At 45.0% G+C, this 24,343-nt stretch overlaps 2 protein-coding genes across 3 annotated transcripts in view; both read right to left on the bottom strand.

Moving 5' to 3' along the window:
- The window catches only part of LOC109880861 (adenylate cyclase type 9), a 66,287-nt gene extending 55,853 nt beyond the window's left edge, over nt 1-10,434 (bottom strand). Inside the window, exons 1-4 of the mRNA XM_031798732.1 lie at nt 6,912-10,434; nt 5,965-6,213; nt 5,392-5,656; nt 1,189-1,476 (exon numbers count right to left, since the gene is read on the bottom strand). Coding sequence (XP_031654592.1) covers nt 1,189-1,476; nt 5,392-5,656; nt 5,965-6,213; nt 6,912-8,129 — 2,020 coding nt within the window. The 5' untranslated portion in view covers nt 8,130-10,434. The remainder of the gene's footprint in view (nt 1-1,188; nt 1,477-5,391; nt 5,657-5,964; nt 6,214-6,911) is intronic.
- A 4,183-nt stretch (nt 10,435-14,617) lies between these two features.
- LOC116352741 (sarcalumenin-like) lies at nt 14,618-23,759 on the bottom strand. 2 transcript variants are annotated; one of them, XM_031799668.1, is made up of 9 exons: nt 22,551-23,759; nt 20,749-20,838; nt 19,869-19,964; nt 18,971-19,087; nt 18,254-18,487; nt 17,831-17,952; nt 17,263-17,490; nt 16,574-16,780; nt 14,618-15,609 (listed from the first exon to the last, which is right to left on the bottom strand). In XM_031799668.1, exons 1-9 carry the CDS (start codon nt 23,539-23,541, stop codon nt 15,343-15,345), a joined length of 2,352 nt encoding a protein of 783 aa, XP_031655528.1. In that variant the 5' UTR covers nt 23,542-23,759; the 3' UTR covers nt 14,618-15,342. The 2 variants fall into 2 exon arrangements, with proteins under 2 accessions (XP_031655528.1, XP_031655529.1); XM_031799669.1 differs by having other exon boundaries at nt 22,761-23,757.
- Nucleotides 23,760-24,343: the final 584 nt, after the last annotated feature.

Genomic DNA, 24,343 nt, shown 5'->3' with positions numbered 1-24,343 from the left:
CTGTATGACCCCGTATGACCCCGTATGGCCCCATATGGCCCTGTATGGCCCTGTATGGCCCCGTATGGCCCCGTATGGCCCTGTATGGCCCTGTATGGCCCTGTATGACCCCGTATGACCCCGTATGGCCCTGTGCAAACCTGATTCATAAAGCCTCAGAGTAGAAGTGCTGATCTAGGATCAGGTCCTCACTGTCCATGTCATCTTTTTCAAATATGATTTAAAAGGTAAAACCGATGGTGGATCAGCAGTCCTGCTCTGAGACGCTTCATGAATATGGCCGTGATGTGCTTTAGGTATTATATCATCACCCAATGGGATGAAAGCCACAGTCTGTAGTATTTCCTGCTGTTCAATGTGATGTATGTGTATATTCAGTGGGCATACAGTCTACTACACACCTGTTGTGTAATAACGTTATATTCCTGAATGTTCTTGTTCGAAATGAGAGGTAAAAAACACATTTCCTAAAGAGATATAATAACCTAGAGTAACCTTCTATTTTCATTGAAAGTTATACTTACCAAGCAGCAGTTTTAGAACGTTTGGGATGTACATAACACGCCTCATTGTTACAATCAACTAAACAACATAGAATCAAAACACCCAGTTATTATGAGTAATCAAGGTAGAACCAAAATAGACCCCTTTCGGTGTTTACAAACATTGCCGCACACGAGGGCAATGCACACAACTTGGTTGCAGAACACGAGTGAGTTCTCATAGACCGGAAGCACAAAAATACTATTTACATGTTGCTTATGAGCGCTTTCCACACTACTTTTGGATTATAATTGGATTGTAAGGACTTATGAATGTCCTGCTTATTAATATGAAGTTTGTGTCATCATCGCAAATCAACTGCATTATACCCTTTTTTAAATGTCAACTTCACCCAGAAAAATGACTTATTGGCCAGCTTTGTTCACCGCCTACGTCAATGAGCGTTAGCATTCTAGCTAACAACTGCTGCGTACAAAATAGGTATTTTGCAAAGATCACAACCAAATATAATCTTAGCGAACGTTCAAACACTATTCAAAACAACATTGGAAGTAATAACTATGGAAATATCTCCATCGTGTGGAATGGGCGCAGATGGCGATGGCCGGTGTTTCTGCATCTTGCCTGACATCAGTATGTGTGTACTGAAAAGGGGGACACAGAACAAAATCAAATAAAACCTACCCTTCAGTTTCTCCATCAGGCCCTGCGTCGCCCTCTCCAACACCCGCCCGTCCTCCTGCTGGTACCGATCATCCAGAAACCCGGCGGTGGCCTCTGATAGGTGAACCTTCCCGGCGACGCCCAATTGTTCCATGAGGTTGGCCAGGTTGACGTCGTTGGACCACACGTCGAACTTGAACCGCTTCATCCCCAGGATCCCACAGAGGACCGTGCCGGTGTGGACCCCCACCCTCATGTCCACCGTCTCACACGTCTCCTGGCAGAACTGCTCAATGGCCACGATCATACCTAGTTTCAGAGTAGAAGAAGAAGCAGAAGAAGACTTTATTGACCCGTTTTCCTCGTAGTGAAACTGCTTGGATCCCAAACACCCCTGAAACACAAACACACACAGGTCAGACAGAACGCAGTGAGCACACATCCAGTAACTAGTAACAGGTGCAGGGTATAAAAAGCCAACTGGAGAAAGACAGATACTGTACCCACCCACACACTGCTGATTGCTCCCATAGTTTGATTGGAAAACATTTTGACCCAAAGGTCAAGAAGACCAGCTTCAAAAGACCTTCAGACCAGCGCACTAAATGCTTATCGGAGCTATCTCAACTCATTCTAGATGTGGACAACAGATATGCCTCTTCTCCAACGCTTGAACTCTACAAAGAGAGACTGCTACACCAATCGGAATTTGACAATCTTTCCACGAAACAAACGGAACAGCATCTGTTTAAGTCGAGGCAGACATTTTATGAACACGGAGAGAAAGCTGGCAAGTTGTTATCTCACCAGCTTCAACCTGAAATCTGTGTTGCAGCCGATTTAACTTCTACCAATCCCAAAGAAATCAACAATCAATTTAAGCAATTATACTCTGCTCTTTACTCATCAGAGGCTCTTCCTGACACATATTGTATGCACGCATTTCTAGACAATCTGGAAATCCCATGTCTCAATTCAGATGAGAAAACTAACATGGATGCCTCAATAAGTGATGATGAAGCTACTCTGGCAATCCAGTCCATGCAGAGCGGTAAAGCATGATGGGCATGATGAATTCCCTATTGAATTTTATAAAGCATTCTCCTCTAAACTATCCCCTATCCTCAGCTCAATGTACAATTAAATCCTTTCTCGTCAGAAACTGCCCCAGACACTTACCCAGGAAACTATTTTGGTTTTGCTTAAGAAGGACAAGAATCCCCTAGACTGTGGCTCATACCGCCCTTTAAGCCTTTTGTGCTGCGATGATAAATTCTCACTAAGGTCCTCTCATGCAGAGACAGTGATGCCTAATATAATTAACTCTGACTAAACCGTATTTATCTCAGGTGGACAATCTTTCTATAATATGCGCCGGTTATTTAATGTTCTTCATTCTGCCCACTCAACTCTACAACCGGAGGTCGTCAGCTCTATTGATGCTGAGAGTCATCTGATGCTGAGAAGGCACTTCGACCGGGTTGAGTGGGAATATTTATTTACAGTACTAGAGAGATTTGGGTTTGGCCCGTCATTCCTTTCCTGGATTAAGATTTTGTACTGGTCCCCCGTGGCGTCTGTTCGCACCAACAATGTTACCTCCAGCTACTTCCCTCTCCACAGGGGGGCCAGGCAGGGTTGTTGTTTATCCCCTTTCCTATTTGATATGGCTACTGAGCCTCTTGCTATCGCCCTACGCGGCAAGGAGGGGATTAAGGGGCGACATGACTCACAAGGTGTCCTGATATGCAGACTATCTTCTTTTACACATCTCTAACCCTGTGGAGTCTGTACCCGATGGTGGATCAGCAGTCCTGCTCTGAGACGCTTCATGAATATGGCCGTGATGTGCTTTAGGTATTATATCATCACCCAATGGGATGAAAGCCACAGTCTGCAGTATTTCCTGCTGTTCAATGTGATGTATGTGTATATTCAGTGAGCATACAGTCTACTACACACCTGTTGTCTGTAAATGTGTAATAACTTGCTATATTCCTGAATGTTCTTATTCGAAGTGAGAGGTAAAACAAATTTCCTGAGGAGATATAATAACCTAGAATAACCTTAATTATATAAGGCATCACTGTGGAGTCTATACCCTATCTCTTGGACATGCTACAAGGTTTTGGGACATTCTCTAGTTATGAATTAAACCTAACAGAAAGTGTGCTCCTCCCCATGAATCAGTTAGCAGAAGGTATTGGGTATGGTCTTTACTTATTTGGGGTTGAAGGTCACACGCTCATGTAAGGCTCTGTTGAAACATAACTTGTGTACACCTCTGGAGAGCACTGAGCAGGATTCATACGGTGGTCGTCTCTTCCCATTTCACCAGCCGGTCGCATTCATTCTGTTAAGATCACTGTACTATCTATGTTTTTCTACTTATTACAAATTATCCCCATTTTTTTGCCAAAGTCGATATTCAAACAACTGGACAGCTACATTTCAAATTCATTTGGAATAAGTCAAATCCACAAATGAGAAAGGTATATCTAGAGAGACCGAAGGCTGCAGGTGGGCGGGGCATTCCCATTGTTTTACACTACTACTGGTCAGTAAATATATCTAAATGTGTTTGTTGGGTTTCTACATTTGGAAAAAAAAGGGCTTGGGCCATCCTGGAGTTACAGTCTAGGTCCCAGTTCTCAAAATCACTTTATCCTTAAACAAGCAAGCTGCTTCTCTCCATGATCATCTCTTCCCAGCGTCACAGAGTGACACGGCATTCCAGTTCTGGCATAGGAACGGTCTGCTGTTTTTTTTGTGACCTATTTGTTGATAACACCTTTGTCTCATTTGATACTCTGAGGGTTGACCATAATCCCAATACCCACTTTTTAAAATATCGCCAAACTCTCAGCCTTGCCAAAAAACATTTCCCTTCATTTCCACTTGAGCCTACTAAGTTTCTAGTCGAGAGGTGCTTAGATCTTAACCCGTTTCTGAAGGGCACAATCTCCAGATTATAGGACATAATACAGAACATAAATCCACCTTCCCTGGCAAATACAACATCTGCATGGGAGCAAGACATGGGTGGCGAGCTACCCGATGATATACGGCAACACAGTATTGAGCGTATCTACACATCATCATTTTGCATAAGGAATGGGGTCATTCAGTTCAGAGTTTTGCACTGTCTCCATTACTCAAATGACAGATTAGCAAAAATATACCCAAATGTTGACCCCAAGTGTTTGAGATGCCACCAGAGTCCAGCGACTCCGGGAGACATGTGCCAATATTTGAGTGGCTTCTGGGACCACATTTGTTAAGCATTCTCACATATGTGTAATACAACTGTTAGCCCCAACCCGGTCACTGACATTTTTGGGGTAATTCCCCAAGACCAGAATGCTACCATGCATCAGGCGAATGCGATAGCATCTGCCTCACTGCTAGCGGGCAGTCTTGTTCTCTTCACTGGAAGTAGGCAGAGTCAACCTCCTTTATGCAGAAGGTTAAGGAGGTGGTGTCATCTCTGCCTTTGGAGGTTGGGTACACTGTCCGTGGGGCCTGACAAAAGTTTGGCTTTACCTGGTCCCCATTAACCACTGGAGAGCCTGTCTTTTACTTTGTGTAATTAGCATATTTTGGTCAGCAGTCATGTGTGTTCTAGTGGCCATATATTGTGCTGATAAGATTCAACTAATATTATTTTCTCCATTGTTTTTGTTCCTATTACTGTTTATGTTTCTGCCCTGTTTAATTTATGTTTCTATGTTATCCTTGTATGATGCCTTGGTGGGTGGGAGGGAGGTGTGGAGGGAGGTGTGGAGGGAGGGGTGGAGGGAGGGGTGGAGTGGAGGGAGGGGTGGATGGAGGGGTGGAGGGAGGGAGGGGTGGAGGGAGGGGTGGATTGGAGGGAGGGGTGGATGGAGGGGTGGAGGGAGGGAGGGGTGGAGGGAGGGGTGGATGGAGGGGTGGAGGGAGGGGTGGAGGGAGGGAGGGGTGGAGGGAGGGGTGGATGGAGGGGTGGATGGAGGGGTGGAGGGAGGGAGGGGTGGAGGGAGGGGTGGATGGAGGGGTGGATGGAGGGGTGGAGGGAGGGAGGGGTGGAGGGAGGGGTGGATTGGGGAATGAGGGGTTGGCGTTGTACTGTTTTTCTGTTCTCATATCTGAAAACATATAAATAAAGTACAAAAATAAAATTGCAATAAAGTTGCAGGAGCAATTAACAGAATGCTATCTACCCATCTTTATCCCATTGGATCATACCTAGTCCCATCTCGACACAGCAGTACGCATGGTCAGGGCGTGGCTCGGGACATCCCGCCACGCAGTAGTAACAGTCTCCCAGTGTACTGATCTTCTCACAGCGCGTCAGCTCACACAGCCGGTCGAAACGGCCGAAGAGGTCATTGAGGAGCCCCACCAAGGCGTGGGCGGACTTGTTGGCAGACATTTTGGTGAAGCCGACGATATCCGCAAAGAGGATAGAAACAGGCTCCATGCGCTTCATGTTGAATGGCCTGAAGATGATCTGATGATCAAATTAAATCAAACTTTATTTAAAGTGTTATTAAAATTGTAACACACTTTGCAGTAAATCTATAAGCTTTTGTTCTTCTGGGTCTAGGCCGGTTACCCTAAAGAACTTTGTGACTACTGCTGATGTAAAAAGGCTTAATAAAATACATTTGATTGATTTGGATAATAAAATAAATAAAAGCAGACCACACATGAAGCAATGAAGGAGGAATAAAATAGCATAAAACAATGACTAAAAGGCTAAGCTAAACGGGTGAGTTTTTACGCATGATTTAAAACGCCAACCACTGCTCCTCTTACCTGGCCTCTGGGGATCGAAGTCTTCTTCCTCTTAAGATGACTATGATGATGGGGATGGTTCTTAGGGCTCGCCGCGATTGAAGAAGCCCCCCCAGGACCTCCGACCGTGGACACAGCCGAACAAGCCCCGGCAGAGTATCTCTTCCCTGCGTTCCCCTCCATCTCCTCGTCCCCCTGCTTCATCAGTTCATCGGCGACCCTCCTCGGCATGACAGAGTGGATCATGCGTTCCTTCAATGCTTTCTCCACCTGGAACATATTCACAAAGACAGGTAACAACTGGTTTCCCTCTCCACCTGGAACGTATTCACAAAGACAGGTAACAACTGGTTTCCCTCTCCACCTGGAACGTATTCACAAAGACAGGTAACAACTGGTTTCCCTCTCCACCTGGAACGTATTCACAAAGACAGGTAACAACTGGTTTCCCTCTCCACCTGGAACGTATTCACAAAGACAGGTAACAACTGGTTTCCCTCTCCACCTGGAACATATTCACAAAGACAGGTAACAACTGGTTTCCCTCTCCACCTGGAACGTATTCACAAAGACAGGTAACAACTGGTTTCCCTCTCCACCTGGAACGTATTCACAAAGACAGGTAACAACTGGTTTCCCTCTCCACCTGGAACGTATTCACAAAGACAGGTAACAACTGGTTTCCCTCTCCACCTGGAACGTATTCACAAAGACAGGTAACAACTGGTTTCCTTCTCCACCTGGAACGTATTCACAAAGACAGGTAACAACTGGTTTCCCTCTCCACCTGGAACGTATTCACAAAGACAGGTAACAACTGGTTTCGAGAACATCAGGAATTTGTGATCTATTTCATGTTATTTGATTGTTTGATGAACATGATGATGAAATGAAATCATCTGTCTATCGATGATCAAATGTGTCAATGTTTTGATTTGATCCGTCTCTGACATATAAATAATAATTACCTCCAGGTCCTTGCCGTGCATGATGGCCTGGCCCACCTTGAGGAAGGTGGAGCGGGATCGCACCTCGGACATGATGAAGAGGTGGATGCCGATGGCGTGGGCACACAGGTGGAGGAGAGCCTTAGCCGGGCACAGCCAGCGGAGGGTTTCCCATTCCAAGCTAGAAGAACCAAGACCTCCAGGACTAGATCCAGAACCTAGGGACCCTTCTGCACCTCCAACCCCAGCCTCGCCCCACCTATTCCCCCCATAATTTCCTCCACTGCCATCTCTCCCCTGGAGCAGGGGCAGCCACTCTAAGGCTTCAAATAGTACTGAATACAGGAGCCCCAGTAAAACTGAAGCATATAGCCTCACATGGAGAACACTGTAGAGTAGTAGCAGGACCTCCATACACAGAGAGAAGGTGCCCACTGGGGAGATGCAGGGAGCCCGAGTAGGGCCCACTCCGCCTGGGGTGCGAGGGAATGTCTGGTTGCCATCCCTGGTTCTCTCCAGGTAGACAAAGCCTCCTGTCTGGATCTGAGGAGCCAGAGTGATGGCGAATGTGGTCACAATGAGGAGCAGCGAGGCCTGGTTGTACAGGTGAGCATAGGGCCTTGTCAAGGTAAAGAGGAAGAGGATGAGCAGGAAAAGGAGGAAGGAGGCGGTCGGGGCGAGGAAGGTCGCCGGGTCACAGCGGTCGTGGTTGACCCCGAAATACACGCCCCAAAGGAGCGAGGCAGAGGCCATGTATGACAGAACATAGCGGAAGCGCCGTTGAGTCTGCGGGAAGCACCTCTCGCGGCACGCCTCTTCGAGTATCGGCGAATCAAACTTGGGGTCCCACCACTGGGCAGCGGACCTCTCAAACAACTGGGGCAGAGTCTTCTGCTGGCTGTGTAACTTATTCATAACAGCCCTCCGAACTCCCGACTCCCCTGAACTACAGCTGGAGGAGATGCTGTATTTGGTGCAGGGTTTGGAGGGATCTCCTTTGGCGGTAGTGGTAGACCCACCTACTCCACTCCCTCCTCCTCTGGTATTGCTGTCCCTTGTCGTTGGGGTTGGGGGAGAGTCATGATATTGTCGATGCTGTGGCGATGGCGCGTGCTGTGTGTGCTTAGTGTTGTCGATAATCCGCACAGTCACGGCGCCGTCACTGCTTGAGGCGCAGCTAACCTCCGTGGCATGTGGGAGAAGCTGCTGCTGCCGGTGTTTTAGCGGCTGCAAGGCCATTATGATGGCTGGAGTGACGTGAAGGGGGAAATACTAATATCTGATCAATGATGGCGGACGGTGCGCGGGCAATGCGGTAACAGTACTAAGTGAAACATCTGGCAGAGGAAGACTAGGCAGGAGAGTGAGCAAAAAAGAGAGGCAAGAAAGGTGATGGTTGTAATCACGACTTGATATATCGTGTGTACAGAAAATACGTATTTCTACTAGGCTACGCACGAATGTAGCCAACTAGGCCTACTCACTCATATAAAAAGGACCGTTCCAGGCTCTTGAGTAGTTCATTATCCCGACCTCTGTATTACGTCAGCACTCACATTCCATTAATTCGTCCCTTGCCTTTGGAAGCCCTCGCTGTCCACTTTGTACTCGTGTGCTGCTCTGCTCGCTCTCATCTGGCAGTTGAAATAATTGAAAGTTCTTTCGTCTTTCCTCTCCCCTTCTTTATACATCCTTCCCATATATTACGTTTTTTTTTTATCACATTACGTTTTTTAATCAGGTTTAAAAAGCCAATCTGGGATCAGTTGTTCAAATATTCACTTTTTATTCCACACCACGCGCAGTGTTTTGACAGCCGCCAGTGACAGCTCGAGCCTCGCTCTCAAGAAGTCCTCACGTGTCTTCTTCACTGATGATCAAAATAATGTCCCCATGTTATTATTACATTTTAATACACACACAATCCGAAAAGAGAACATTATTTATATAATGTTTCCAAGTCCAAAACGACCCATATTGTGTGTGTGTCTTGTTTAGGAGTTGTAGGCTATACACAGTAGATTGTTGTCCCACTCATTCCAATAACAAGCTACACATGGCTAGAAAATTGCGACTAAGTTACAGCTTCGGTCCCTTCTTATCTTATCGGAGCACCCGCTCCAAAACAAGTCACTTTAAAGTTCCTTTCCCTTGGAAAAAAAACAAGCGTTATCCTCTTTCCGTTTTAGTTACATGAGTCAACAGTTGAAAATAATAGGCTAACATTCATAGCATGTCCTCCTTTCCCTTTCGGACTATTTCAAAGCCCTAGTGTGGGTGAATACTTTCGTGTTATACTAGCCAAGCTGAAGAGTTAGACTTTGGCTGTCGGGTCGGGTAGGTGGGTGGGTCGGTTGGTTCACGACCACCCAAAACCAGCAGCCAGGCAGGCAGCGTCCGTTTAGCGGTCTAGCTGTCCCCCCATACCCAGTCTGTAGTTCTTCCACAGCCGGGCCTATTCCCAAGCTCCAGCCCCGTCCTTTCCTGACCTCCCTCTACGGATCTCTACATCGGTAATATCCCCACTTCCAAGACGACAGGGACTGTACAGATACAGTAATTATGAGACCTTGAAAAGCGATTTTAAATCGAGAGATAAGTACCCAAAATATGACAGCTGAGCTGATATAAGCCAACTCCTTTTACTAGGCTGGAGTCTTGAACAAACTTGTTGGTAAGAGTTGGCAAAACAGAAAGCTATGAGAAACACCCACCCTTGTATGAATAGTCTATTAAATATATAGACTGAAATACAAAACTGTCAAGTTATGTCTACTAAATATTCCTATCGAATATTCACATTTTCCATAGGATAGGCCTATCCAATGAACAGGACAGGCTTTTAAAAACAAAAACTGCAGTTTAAAATTGAAGCAAAAACGTATCCAGAAACGTCACTACTGTGCTCCCTTCTGTATCCAAAGCCTAGAAACTTTTTCCCAGGCCGTGGTTCCTTCGTCATAGGACTGTAAACGCGTGGAGTAGAGAATAACTATGGAGTGCATGGAGAGATTCTGTGAATTTCCTCCTCTTTGCTTTCCCCAAAGGAATACCGAATTCCCATGAGGAAGAAACAATATATCCTTGATCCTGCTTCCCTTTATTCAATTACCAACGAATAAGACATAGTTCGCGAAATGTGCTGGCTGTCTGTTCCATAAATTCCTCAAGTCTGGATAGCTCGAGATTATGCTGCCTGCATGTGCCCAGAAGAAGCATAGCCCGAGCGAGTCCACTCCTTGTTGCGTTCGCGTCCTCTTCCGTTCGAAAGGTTCGGTGACGGTTAAGGTTACCTCCCTATTGCCCGGGTCCGGGTAGCCTAAGTAGGCTAATAAAAACACGTTTTTATGTGTTTTCCCGATTTATCCAGGGGAAGACAAGGCAGCTCCCGTCACTCCCACCATCTTCCTATACCCAGACGGATATTCTCCGCCAGCTGAGGCGGCGGTGCGGTGGAGAAGGGTGGGTGTCCAAAGCGGAGCGACTCGGTGGTATGAGCATCGAGCTTCAGTAGCTCCAGTCTGAAAATACAGCAGAGGGGGGTATGGTGGCTGATGATGGGAGCGCGCACGCAGAAATGTATTGTGTGGCTATGGACGAGCACGTATTGAATGAGAGTGAGAGTATAACTATTTCAGATTGTAAAACATTTAAATAGGTAGACTAGAAGTCCAAAGTAATAGGCCTATCTTACGCATTTTACGCATAGGCCGTTTTCTTTCCAAATGACATCACCCACCACATGACACAAACAGACCAACACGTTAGGTGTACAGATACCAATATATTTCAGTGTTTTACATTACATTCCTGTTCATTGTTACACAGCTGTTACACATAGACCTATGCCCACGCTAACAGGGTTGTGCCCATAATTCCAACAGTCAGTGATATCATTGATTGAAGGGGCATAAAAAAGGCCTACCCTAATCTAGTAGATAAGGTATGCACACCTATAATTGCCCTGAAGAGAACACTGATCTAGTTTCTATATTCACAGACAGATCTTTGTGTGACACGTCTACTTTGAAGGAAGAATAATATCTACTCTTTGAGTCCAATAAAAATGGCTAGCCTCTTCCGCTAGATGAAAGTTGCCAAACACATGCACACACACACACACACACACACACACACACACACACACACACACACACACACACACACACACACACACACACACACACACACACACACACACACACACACACACACACACACACACACACACACACACACCACACACACACACACACACACATACACACACATACACACACACACACACATACACACACACACAGTTATGCGCAGCTAACCTTTTGGGGACATACAATTCAGTCCCATTCAAAATCCTATTTTCCTTAACCCCTAACCGTAACCCCAACCTTAACCCAAAAACCTAACCTTAATCGTAAACCTAACCCTAACCTTAAAACTAACCCTAGCTCCGAACCCTAAACATATTTCTAACCCTACCACTAATTCTAACCTCAACCCTAAACCCCCTAGAAATAGCATTTGACCTTGTGGGGACCAACAAAATCAAATTAAACTTCATTTGTCACATGCGTCGAATACAACAAGTGTAGACCTTACCGTGAAATGCTTACTTACAAGCCCTTAACCAACAGTGTAGACCTTACCGTGAAATGCTTACTTACAGGCCCTTAACCAAGAAGAAGAGTTAAGAAAATATTTACCAAATTAACTAAAGTAAAAAGTAATAAAAAGTAACACAATAACGAGGCTATATACAGGGGGTACCGAGTCAGTGTGCGGGGGTACAGGTTAGAGGTCATTTGTACGTATAGGTAGGGGTGAAGTGACTATGCATAGATAATAAACAGCGAGTAGCAGCAGTGTACAGAACAAATAAAGGACGGGGGGGTCAATGTAATAGTCCGGTGGCCATTTGATTAATTTTTCAGCAGTCTATGGCTTGGGGGTAGAAGCTGTTAAGGAGCCTAGACTTGGCGCTCCGGTACCACTTGTCATGCAGTAGCAGAGAAAGCAGTCTATGACTTGGGTGACTGGAGTCTCTGACAATTTGATGAGCTTTCCTCTGACACCGCCTATTATATAGGTCCTGGATGGCAGGAAGCTTGGCCCCAGTGATGTACTGGGCCATACGCACTACACTCTGAAAGCGCCTTACGGTCAGATGCAGAGCATTTGCCATACCAGGCGGTGATGCAACCGGTTAAGATGCTCTCGGTGGTGCAGCTGTAGAACTTTTTGAGGATATGGGGAATCATGCCAAATCTTTACAGTCTGTTGAGGGGGAAAAGGTTTTGTTGTGCCCTCTTCACGACTGTCTTGGTGTGTTTGGACATGATAGTTCGTTGGTGATGTGGACACCAAGGAACTTGAAACTCTCGACCCGCTCCACTACAGCCCCATTGATGTTGATGGGGGCCTGTTCAGCCCGCCTTTTCCTGTAGTCCACGATCATGTCCCCAGTTGGTCAAGTTTTTGTTTGTTTACTATTCTTGTGGGGACTTCTGGTCCCCACAAGTATAGTTAAACACGTCCACACGCACACACACTCCTACACATTCTCTCCCTATTGTACCCCTGTTTATATAGCATAACCTGGAGTAGCTTAGACTGCATGTTTGTAGACGGTGAAATCTGAGCTAGCGACAGTAATGTATATGTAGCCATTTATAGTAAGTAACCTCTGACACAGAATAATTAGAAGACCCGAGTTACAACCCCAGGTCGTTGCACATACACATGACAGTGTGTACTCACTAGGAATGTAATATTGGTGGGTTATAATGCTGACAATGACCAGAGGAGGTGATGAATGGGCATAGCTCACTCACTCACTCCCACACACACACACACACACACACACACACACACACACACACACACACACACACACACACACACACACACACAAACCTGTAACAGATTTCCTGCAGGATTCCTGTAGGACTTTTTGTAGGGGTTAATTTATTCAGTGGGGGTCACGCCCTAATCTATAATCCTTATAATATAGGTATTACAAAAACACACACCCACACAAATGGCCAACACACACAAGCTTGGTTCCTCAATGACTGAGGAAGAGTCTTGGTCTGTACTCAGATGGACTTATTTTTAGACTAGATAGACTCAAATTGGCACAAATTGGACTGATGGACTCAAATTGACTTCTTATTAGACTAAATTGACTTCTTATTTACTAAAAACAGATATTTGGTAACTCAATTTATTGGGGATAGAGGAGAACTTATTTTGAGTTCTCAAGCTTCTCACAACAGTTAGTGATAGTTTGTCGCAAGTAGGCCTATCAATAATTTTTTTATACCACTTTTATTTTTTAACTGTTCAAACAGAGTGGTTAGAGTTGCCATGGTGATGGATTTATGTTCTTTCGTTTTCACGCTGACTGACAGAAAAAGGTGAGGTATTGGAGATCTATTAGTTTATACACATCTCATTTTATGTGACTAAATGTCCTCTCAGAACTTCACTTCACTATCCATCTTTACCCGTGTGTCCCAAATGGCAATCTATTCCGTATATAGTGCACTAGGTTTGACCAGGCCAGGGCTTTAGGGAATAGGGAATAGGGTGCTATAAACCCTGGTAATCATTTCCATTGACTGCAATTGAGTTCAGGCACCACCTGGTGGAATTCTGGTGCCACTGCAGCGTTTTTATGAGATGGATGACTATGGCCGAAATTACACCACATTTGTTTTTGCTTTTAACCCTTCCCTTATGTCCTGGTTCAATTTGAATTATAAATCACTCAAATACTATTTTACGTCATTTTTCCACCATGACCCTTCATCTACTTTCCTAAGGTTGTGTCTCAAACGTGTAAAACACGTAACAACAACAACAAAAATTTGACCCGGTACCGGAATAGTGACATCCATGATGTTCTTGGTCAATTTGACCAGCAATTTTACCTTGACCTTGGGTCTATTTAACTTTTTAACAGGTTGTCCTAGAAACAAGCTGAGGCAGAGCAACACTGATCTTAAGTCAATTTGAAGTACATTTGACCTTTGACCTTGACCTTTGTGCTAGAGACAAGTGGTATTCTGTGCATTAAAGATCTATCCATGACGATCATAAAGGATCTAGGTATGATTTCCTTGTGATGTCCAGAGGCCGTGAGATAGTGATCTGAAGTTTGGCAAAAATTAGCTAAGAATTTCATAAATGTCCTAATTCCATTTATTCACGACTTTGGTGCAGTAATCAAACATTTGGCTCCCAATTTTGAACAGTTGATCCATCAACTCATATGAAACATTCTCAGCTACTGGAGAAAAAGCATTTGTAAGGTTAAAATCCTATTGATGATCTAGATGACTTTTTATTTATTTATTTGTGATTTAGATTACTTTTATTGTAAAGGTGTAGGTTGAACCAAACATAATGATTAAATACCTAATATTATGTACATCTGGTTTCTGTGTCTCAGACAGATGTGGAACCTTGCAGTGATGGGTGTGTGTGTGTGTGTGTGTGTTAAAATGGTTTAAAACCACTCTGTGTGTTTGGCCTGGCTAACACTCCTTCTTCACAAAGTAAGAAGCATATCAATTTTACATTATTGCTGGGGACAGGACGTTCCCTTCAGAATGTAGGCCCTACCCTTATTGGATCAAACATATATTGGGTCTATTTTTTGTCTTTCTTTCTCCCTCCCTTTTCTCTCTAAAGAATTGACACAAGAATCTGGGTCGTCAATGGGATCTGAAGCTACAAGGATAAAATACAACTTTAATGCGACTTTGACATGCAGCATATTGAGGCAAAGCCATAACAACAGGAAGAGAAGGCTACGGCCCATTTAACTGGCATCAATGTACAAATGCGTTCTTACACAGCAATGACATACTGCACTGACAACGAAGCTGTCGTTTAGAAATGACAATAAAATACAATACAATACCATAGAAGAATGCTGTAACTGACTGCTGGTAAGGAGCACAGAAATCCAGACCCTTTTGAAATGACAATAAAGACAATAGAATATTATGCTGTTACTGATCGCTGGTATTTTTCCTTCTTGTCTACGGATGAAGAAGAAGAGAAAAACTTGAATAACTAAAATAAACAAACTGGCAAACAAACAGAAATAAAACAAACTCTTGTTTATATTTCCCTGTTTTCGTTCGGAGTTAAATAATAACACTGAGGAAGATAAGAGTCTCTGATTTAAATAGTTAAAAAACCTGTTTCCGTTTTTTTTCTTGTTGGATTACTTCTAATGGGCCTGGAAGGTTCCCATTCGCTTCATGTGGCTTCAATCCCCCTTTTTCCCCAGCTGTACATATTTCCTATCCTCCACCCCATCCCTCTCTCCTCTCTTCCCCGTGTCCAGTCACCCCAGTACAGCCTCTGGCTTCGGCCTCCCTCCTTTTTTTCTTCCTTCCGTCCTCTTCTCTCCATTCATCCCTCTCTTCATCTCTCCTCCTCAATCCTTTCGCCAGCGGTTCTTGGGTTTTGTCTCAGGAAGTGGGGGTGGAGCGGCTGGGGCGGCCTTGGCTGGGGGTGGACTGTCTTTCTTTCCCAGGCTAATCAGTAGGGAAGGGAGCTCCACAGTGATAGCTTTCTCTATCTTGTCAATCAGACAGCCTGTCGACCAGGAACAGAGGGAGGACAGCTGCTTAAAGCCTGATGGAGGGTTGATGCCAAAGAAGTCCTGGTAGGCCTCTTTGTCTGGCAGGTCGAACTTGCTCACCTGTAGAAAGGGAGAACACACAAGTTCTATACATGCTATACACACAATATATATATATGGTAGTTATACACACATTATATACACACACACACACACACACACACACACACACACACACACACACACACACACACACACACACACACACACACACACACAATATATATATATATGGTAGTTATACACACATTATATACATGTTATACACACAATATATATATATGGTAGTTATACACACATTATATACACACAATATATATATATGGTAGTTATACACACATTATATACACACACACACACACACACACAATATATATATATATGGTAGTTATACACACATTATATACACACACACACACACACAATATATATATATGGTAGTTATACACACATTATATACACACACACACACACACATACAATATATATATATATGGTAGTTATACACACATTATATACACACACACACACACACATTATAGACATGTTATACACACAATATATATATATGGTAGTTATACACACATTATATACACACACACACACACACACATTATAGACATGTTATACACACAATATATATATATGGTAGTTATACACACATTATATACACACACACACATTATAGACATGTTATACACACAATATATATATATGGTAGTTATACACACATTATATACACACACACACACACACACACACACACACACACACATTATAGACATGTTATACACACATTATATACACACACACACACACACACATTATAGACATGTTATATGCACATTACTCACACACATTTAATACACACATTATATACACATTGTGCACATTACATACACATTATACACACACTTCGCACACCTTAAACACACGTTATATACATATTCCATACACACATTACACACACAATCCATGACACCTACACCCCCTCCCCCCTCCCTACACACACTCTCTCACTTACATTGGTCTTGGCCAGGATGGACTTGAAGATGTAGAACTTGTCAGGGTCTGAGACGATGTCCCTGAACACCTCGTCGGGGTCGCTGAACCAGCCCAGCTTCTCGTGGTATGTATGGAGGTAGCGATCTACCAGCAGGGCGTGGATCCTGACCCGGATGGCGTGCTGGCGGATGAAGGCTATCTTGTTCTCCAGCTGGTTCTCAATGACCTGAAGATAGAAGAACAAGGAGATTATTGTCAACAGCAGAGGTGAATAAAGATGGCGTCCCCCATGCACTTATCACAAATGCTAAGTTCGCCGAATTGTACATCACTCTCCATGACTCTTTTGTTTGCATGGTCATTAGCACAGTATACATGATTCCAATTTTAGCTTGAAGACGCCGGGACTTTGAAAAACCAAAAAAAAAGTAGATTGTGCTGATTTACTGGCACATTGAACCATATACGCGTCATAGTTTCATAACTCAGTGGATAGTGCTAAACAATGACATCACATCTGAATTCTGACATCTTTATGCACGTTCACCATTGTCACAGATTTTAGGTGCTTTTCTCAAGTGCACAACGGCAGGAGATGGTAGCTTCTCGAGCAGCAAGGTCTCCTCCCGTATGAAAAGCCATGGGCTGGTGTGTGCGTGTAATGTGTTTGCGTGTATTCTGTAATGTCTGTAGGTGGTTGAGCTTCACCTGGTTGAGGTCTTCGAGCAGTGAGATCTCCTCCCGTATGAAGAGCTCTCGGCTGGTGTCGGCTGCGTATTCTGTGGGCCAGAAGGAGCTGACGTAGACCCGGGGAGGCTCTGTGGCGTTGATGAGAGGAGCCATGGACCAAAACAGGGCGCCGTAGACACGCATCAGGTCCTGGGAGGACAGGCTGTCTGCCTTGTTCAGGATGATGCGGATCTGGGACTCTCGGCCCTAGAATGAATGAATTCATGAATGGATCAATGAATGAATGAAGAAAACAGAGTTTAGAAAGGTTATTAAGTGTTATTAAAGTGCTAGGCCAAGACTGACTGTATATTGGGCAATCGAAGGCACTTTGCTTTGCAGCATAGACATATAATTACTAGAATGAGATAGGAATCTACTCTTTTGTCATTTCAGTTGAGTTGACTTTTGATAAAGCAAAAATGTTCATGCTGAACTTACTACTTTTGCTTCCTGCTTTACTCCTATTGGTACACTCAATATGGCTGCCGGTCCACCCAACACTTCCGTTCTAGTAATTCAATTTCTATGCTTTACACTTCTTTACCTTCATCTGTTTGAACAGTGTCGCCAGCTCCCCGCCCACGTCCAACTTGGTGGGGTCAAACATCAGGAAGATGAGGTCAGCACGGTCAATGAACCACTGACACACCTCGCTATAGGGGTAGCCTGGATGGGGAAGGACGACCAATCAGAGGCTGTTTTACTCAAAGGTGTGGTAGTATACAGTGAGTTAAGTCTTTTCAGCATTCCATTTCTGTGAATTTGTAGGTGTGTGTGTTGCATGCAGTGTGTTACCATTCGGTGTGCATGAGTGTGACTGTTAATGAATCTCTGTCTGTTCTCCCACCTCTCTCCTGCTGCTTGTGATTGTCACTTCACAGCATGTAACAAATATCTAAAGAGTGTACATGATCTAATACACATGGCTGTATATGAGAGGTTAGTGTGTGTGTGTTCTACTCCCCACCTCTCTCCTGCTGCTTGCGGTTCTCAATAATCCCAGGCGTGTCCACCAGGGTGACTCTCTCCAGCAGTTTATGGGGCATCTCAATCCCCACCAGCCTCTCCAGGAACCCCTGGCCAAACTTCTCCAGAGGGGAGAAGGACCTGGAGCTGTCGGCTGCCATCACGATGCCCTCCACCGAGCGGAACTTGTCACCGTGCATCACCACTGTGTACTCAGATGTAGTGGGCTCAGCACCTGGGAGAGAGTGGGAGCGAGGAAGAGGGGGAGAGGTGGGAGGGAGGAAGAGAGGAAGAGGGGGGAGATAAGGAGGAAGAGAGGGTGGTTAGAATGTGTAAGAGAGAGATTAATATGAGCAGCTATCCAAATAGTTTACTCAGAAAAGGAAGCAGTTGCATTGAGGCATGTTTGTATTCCGGAGAGAAGTGGACTGGGAAGGGTGCAATAGATGACAGATCAGTAGTAGATAGACAAGATGTGGAATAGAGTGAATGATAAAGTGGAAAACCTTGTCTGCGGTGTAGACTGGTAAGGGGTGCAGACTGGTAAGGGGTGCAGACTGGTAAGGGGTGCAGACTGGTAAGGGGTGTAGACTGGTAAGGGGTGCCATGAGGGCTTTAGAAATACATTTGATTGATTGACTGATTATCAGAGTAGAGTGTTGGTCAGGAGTTAGTCTGGTGAAACTCCAGGCCCAAGCTATGTGACAGGTGCTCTTACCTGTGTAAAGTTGTTGTGGGGTACCGTGCACGCCCAGCAGGTAGTTGATCATGGAGGATTTGCCTACAGACCAGGGTCCCAGGAACAGTACCATGGGCTTGGAGGTGATCTCTCCATCTAGAGAGAGAGAGAGAGAGATAGTGAGAGAGAGAAAGAGAGAGAGAGATAGTGAGAGAGAGAAAGAGAGAGAGAGATAGAGAGAGAGAGAGAAAGAGAGAGAGAGATAGCGAGAGAGAGATAGCGAGAGAGAGAAAGCGAGAGAGAGAGAAGGGGGGTCACTTTGTAGACTTTGTCAATGGTACACTTTGTCCCACAAGGGGGCGTTCATTGCATACATCATGGTACTATGGATTGAGCCCTCAAGCTCTAACAAGCCTGGGTTAAGTGAGGCCTGGTCACCCACACAAAGCTGTATATATATGCTGAGGCATACAAAGCCACTTTCTGGAAAGCTCCTGTGTACACTCGATTACTGGCAGGTGTATATGCAGTTAATTAGTTGATTTATGTTTCATCGATTTTCCAGTTTCTTCAGGCAAAGGCACCCTGAGAATTTAGACTAAGCTGGCACACAACTGTGTATAGTATTGCCCATTTGCCTTGGGAAACCCCATTGCTAATGACAATGTCTACAAGGACTGTTGGTAACTAGACTTATGCTTGTCTGTTTTTTCAGGGGAAATATAGCATTTTGTTGTTCTTTGTGTAACAGGTTGGTATTGAACAGAAGGTTAATAGCTAATGGCTAAAGGCTAATATGCTAATACTAATAAACAAATCTAAACAATGCTAACCAGGCTAAAGGCTAATACGCTAAGACAACAGGTCAGTATAAAACCGATTAAAAATGCTAATAGCTAATGGCTCAAGGCTAATGCTAAGTGGTTGGACAGGCTACCTGTGACCTCGTGAGCTCTGAGCTCATTGTACTTGTAGGCCGTCTCCATGGGCTTGATGGCTGAGTGGTAGATGTGCTGCAGCTTCTTCATAGCAGCTGGAGAGGAGAGAGTGATGACGAGGGGAGAGAGGAAGAGAAGAAAGAGGGATGAGAGGATTGAGGGGGAGAGAGGAGGAGAGGAGAGGATGAGGGGGAGAGAAGAGAAGAGGAGAAGAGGACAGAGGGAGATAGAAGAGAAGAGGGATGAAGAGAAGATGATAGAGGTGGAGAGAGGCAGAAGTAGCAGATGAAGAGAGCAGGGTGGGAGAGAAGAGAGGAGACAATACATTTTGCATGGTCATGGTAGCCATTGTATTGTAATGGATGCACCATGAATGAACTAACCTGACTCATTGTCATGGTAGTCATGGTAATATAATGGAAGGCACCATGAATGAACTAACCTGACTCATGATCATGGTAGTCATGGTAATATAATGGAAGGCACACACACGCACACACACAGCCACGCACACACACTCACACACACACTAACATCCATTCCACACCTTGAAACAATTTCCACAGTAATTTTAGCAGAAAAGGCACAGTAGATTTCTCAATCCCTCCTGTTCACATATAAACACAGAGTTTTTCCTGGTCAGCTCATGTGGTCCCCCAAAAAATCTGGGTATTTTTCACAATTAATCTTTTATAGATTCCTTGCATCCTCTCTTTGCCTGCTTCTCAATACACAATGGAGAAGAAAGTCTAAGGTCCCTCCCTTTGGACCTTCTCCTCCAATACGAGTGAGGAGGTGGTGAGATCAAAATGGAAGGAATTGAGGAATGATGAATTGAGAAAAACTCAGGGCCTTACTTGTAACTTGTTTGCTCCTTACCAGAGAACTCAGGCGAGGATTCGGCAGAAACCAATCGGAGCATCTCATCGATGTGGGAGCAGTCTCTGAGCTTTGCTGCCTCCTCACCCACTGCCGATTGGAGGAAAAGCCTGTCAGTCAACTCAATTATGAGGTCATCAGACCAAGGTTGAATCCAAACTTGACATATCCATATCCCTGACTCAGGAAGTAGAATTTCCCCTGCATTATCATGATGATGTACATTGAGTATACAAAACATTAGGAACACCTTCCTAATATTAAGTTGCACCCCCCACCCCCCTTTTGCCCTCATCGAGCATGGACTCTACATGGTGTTGAAAGCTTTCCACAGGGATGCTGGCCCATGTTGACTCCAATGCTTCCCACAGTTTTGTCACGTTGGCTGGATGTCCTTCGGGTGGTGGACCATTCTTGATACACACAGGAAACTGTTGAGTGTGAAAAACCCAGAATCGTTGTAGTTCTTGACTCAAACCTGTGCGCCTGACACCTACTACCATACCCCGTTCAAAGGCACTTAAATCTTTTGACGCACCCATAAACCATCTGAATGGCACACATACACAATCCATGTCTCAATTGTCTCAAGGCTTAAAAGTCCTCCTTTAACCTGTCTCCTCCCCTTCGTCTACACAGATTTAAGCGTATTTAAAAAGTGACATAAATGAGGGATCATAGCTTTCACCTGGTCAGTTATGTCATGGAAAGAGCAGGTGTTCTTAATGTTTTGTATACTCAGTGTATGCTTGTAATACGCAGTACAGTGTGCGTACATGCTTGTCTGTCATGTAGAATAGGGGAATCCTGTCAGCTCTATTCATTACATTTATATCTGCAACTTTTCAGGAACAGATGTGATTGTCTGTCATCTAGGACTGGGAATCGTGTGAGCTCTATTCATTACATTTCTACCTAAACGTTTCTGAACATTCAGAAAGAAATGTAATGTTAGAACATATTTAACTGTCTGCCATGTAGAACTGGGAATCATGTGAGCTCTATTCATTACATTTCTATCTGAACATTTCACCTTTGATCTCCCCTGAACATGACACCAATTGACTTCCTGCCATGACAACAGAACACTGACTGACCACAGCATCTGTTGTGTGGCTCTGTAGCCATCCGTCCATGTTGTTATATCAGTGTCCATCTGCCCATCTATCTATCTCTTCCCTTCCTCCCTCTATGTCTGTCCTGTTTATTTCGGGCTCAGCTAGGGGTTATTCCTGATGCCACCTTTAGCCACACATATCAGGTTCTGGGGCATGGCATGGGCCAGGGAAAGAGGAAGGGATGGAGGGAGGGAGGAGAGGAGGGAGGAGAAAAGGAGGGAGGGAAAGTGGTTAGAGAGAGGAGAGAGAGAGAATGAGAGAGAGTTTAAAGATAATGTAAGAGCCAGACCAGATCCTATGTCTTTTATAGCTGGTGTCAACACTACAGCACCAAATGGCAGAGAGGAGTCTCCTGATTACAGTAGCACTCGCTCATCATGGCTTTGAATACACTTGAGTTGACACTGTAAAGTTGACAGTTGGCTCCTAAGAGCCGACTGAAGTGTATTCAAAGCACTGTGAAGAAGAAAGTGGGGAGATATGACATAATCCTGTAACCCCATCTCTACAATATGTAACTTAAAAGTGCTCGCCAGAGGTACTTTTAGCCTGAGCAATCACATTAGTATAGAAAGAATAAATATCGACACATTGATATAAACAAACAAGTTTGTTTCCAAATTGTTTGGACAATAACGTTTTTCTCGTTCAAATGATAAATTCTAATAACGCAGTACTCTATACCTTTTACTGGTGCTTCTGCCTTTGCTGGTGCATCCTCCACTGTCACATCCTCAACAGGCGCCTCCTCAACAACAGTCGCCTCCTCCTTAACAACAACAGGAGCCTCCTCTTCCACCACCGCTTCCTCCTCAAAAACATGTACCTCCTCCAAAACAGCTGCCACCTCCTCCACCAGCTCGTCCTCCTTCACTGCCTCCACAACCACCTCACCTGCTTCTACAGGTTCTGGAGCGGCTTCCGCAGGTTCCGGAGTGGGTTCCGGAGCAGATTCCTCTACAACAGGCTCTGGTTCTGGAGCCACCTCCTTGACCACCGCCTCTGGCTCGGGTTCAACCACTTCAGGTTCCACCGCAGGTTCTGGCTCGGATTCAACCAGCTTGGGTTCCACCACAGGTTCAGCCACTAATACTACTTCTTCCTCTACTTCTTCCTCTACTGCCTCCTCTACTGAATCCTCTACTGCCTCCTCTACTGCCTCCTCTACTGCCTCCTCTACTGCCCCCTCTACTGCCCCCTCTACTGCTTCCTCTACTGCCTCCTCCTCGGCAACCTCCTCAGTCGTTACCTCCTCAACAACAGGTTCCTCTACTGCAGGTTCTTCTATTGTTTCCTCTACTTCCTCTTCAACTACATCCACTTCCTCCTCCATGCCCACCGCTTCCTTAACTGCTTCCTCTTCCTCTACAACCTCTTCTTCCTCAGCTTCATGTTCTGCCTCAACCTCCTCTATAACCTCTTCTTCAGACGAGGGAGCTTCCTCCACTACTTCTTCTTCAGACGAGGCAGCTTCCTCCAGTTCTTCCTCCTCAGACGAGGCAGCTTCCTCCACCCTCTCCTCTGATGCTTGGACCTCCTCTGAAGTCTCTGCAGACTCCACAGATTCCTCCTCAGCTACCACCTCCTCAGATGCAGCCTCCTCGCTCGCCAACCTCTCCATGGGGACCTCCTCTGTGGAGGCTAGGTGTTCCTCTTCGCTAGCCAACCTCTCCATGGGGACCTCCTCTGTGGAGGCTAGGGGCTCCTCTTTGGACGGTGTAGCAAGGCTTCGAGGGGGGTTACAGGACTGACACACGGAGCCTGGGGCCGGGGTGTCGTTGGAGGAGATTTGTCCTCCATGGTCATCTGTGGAGTCACAGGAGAGGTCACAGGAGAGCGGCACGTGGAGATGCAGCTCATCGGGGCTGGAGGCCTCCACCACTAGGTCTGCAGAGACAGAGAGAGAGGACAGGCGAGTCTGTTAATGATAAAGATGTCAGTATAAAGAGAGTGAAGGGTTTAGGTCTGGTAATCACTGAACGGCCATGTTAGAAAAGACAACAGCGAGCAAGATATAGGGGGTGGCAGGTAGGCTAGTAGTTAGAGTGTTGGACTAGTAACTGAAAGGTTGCAACACCGAGCTGACAAAGTAAAAATCTGTCGTTCTGCCCCTGAACAAGGCAGTTAACCCACTGTTCCTAGGCCGTCATTGAAATAAGAATGTGTTCTTAACTGACTTGCCTAGTTAAAAAAATAAAAAATAGGCGGCGAGCTACCAGATGATATAAAGTATTGAGCGTATCCACACATCATCATTTTGCATAAGGAATGGGCTCATTCAGTTCAGAGTTCAGAGTCTCCATTACTCAAATGACAGCAAAAATATACTCAAATGTTGACCTCAAATGTTTGAGATGCCACCAGAGTCCAGCGACTGAGGGACACATGTTTTGGTCATGCCAATATTTGAGGCCTCTGGGACCACATTTTTGAGGCATTCTCACATATGTGTAATACAACTGTTAGCCCCAACCCGG

The sequence above is a fragment of the Oncorhynchus kisutch genome, linkage group LG20 (genome assembly GCF_002021735.2).
Source record: "Oncorhynchus kisutch isolate 150728-3 linkage group LG20, Okis_V2, whole genome shotgun sequence".
Lineage (NCBI taxonomy): Eukaryota > Metazoa > Chordata > Actinopteri > Salmoniformes > Salmonidae > Oncorhynchus > Oncorhynchus kisutch.
This window is presented reverse-complemented; position numbering and strand designations above follow the sequence as displayed.

Excerpts from the sequence above, each read along its gene's own strand:
- LOC116352741 (XM_031799668.1), bottom strand. The coding sequence starts at position 23,541 with ATGGAGAGGTTGGCTAGCGAAGAGGAACACCTAGCCTCCACAGAGGAG. Across the intron at positions 20,839-22,550 it reads GGCAGAAGCACCAGTAAAAG|TGGGTGAGGAGGCAGCAAAG; the intron begins GTATAGAGTACT and ends TCCAATCGGCAG. Across the intron at positions 19,965-20,748 it reads ATCCTCGCCTGAGTTCTCTG|CTGCTATGAAGAAGCTGCAG; the intron begins GTAAGGAGCAAA and ends TCTCCTCTCCAG.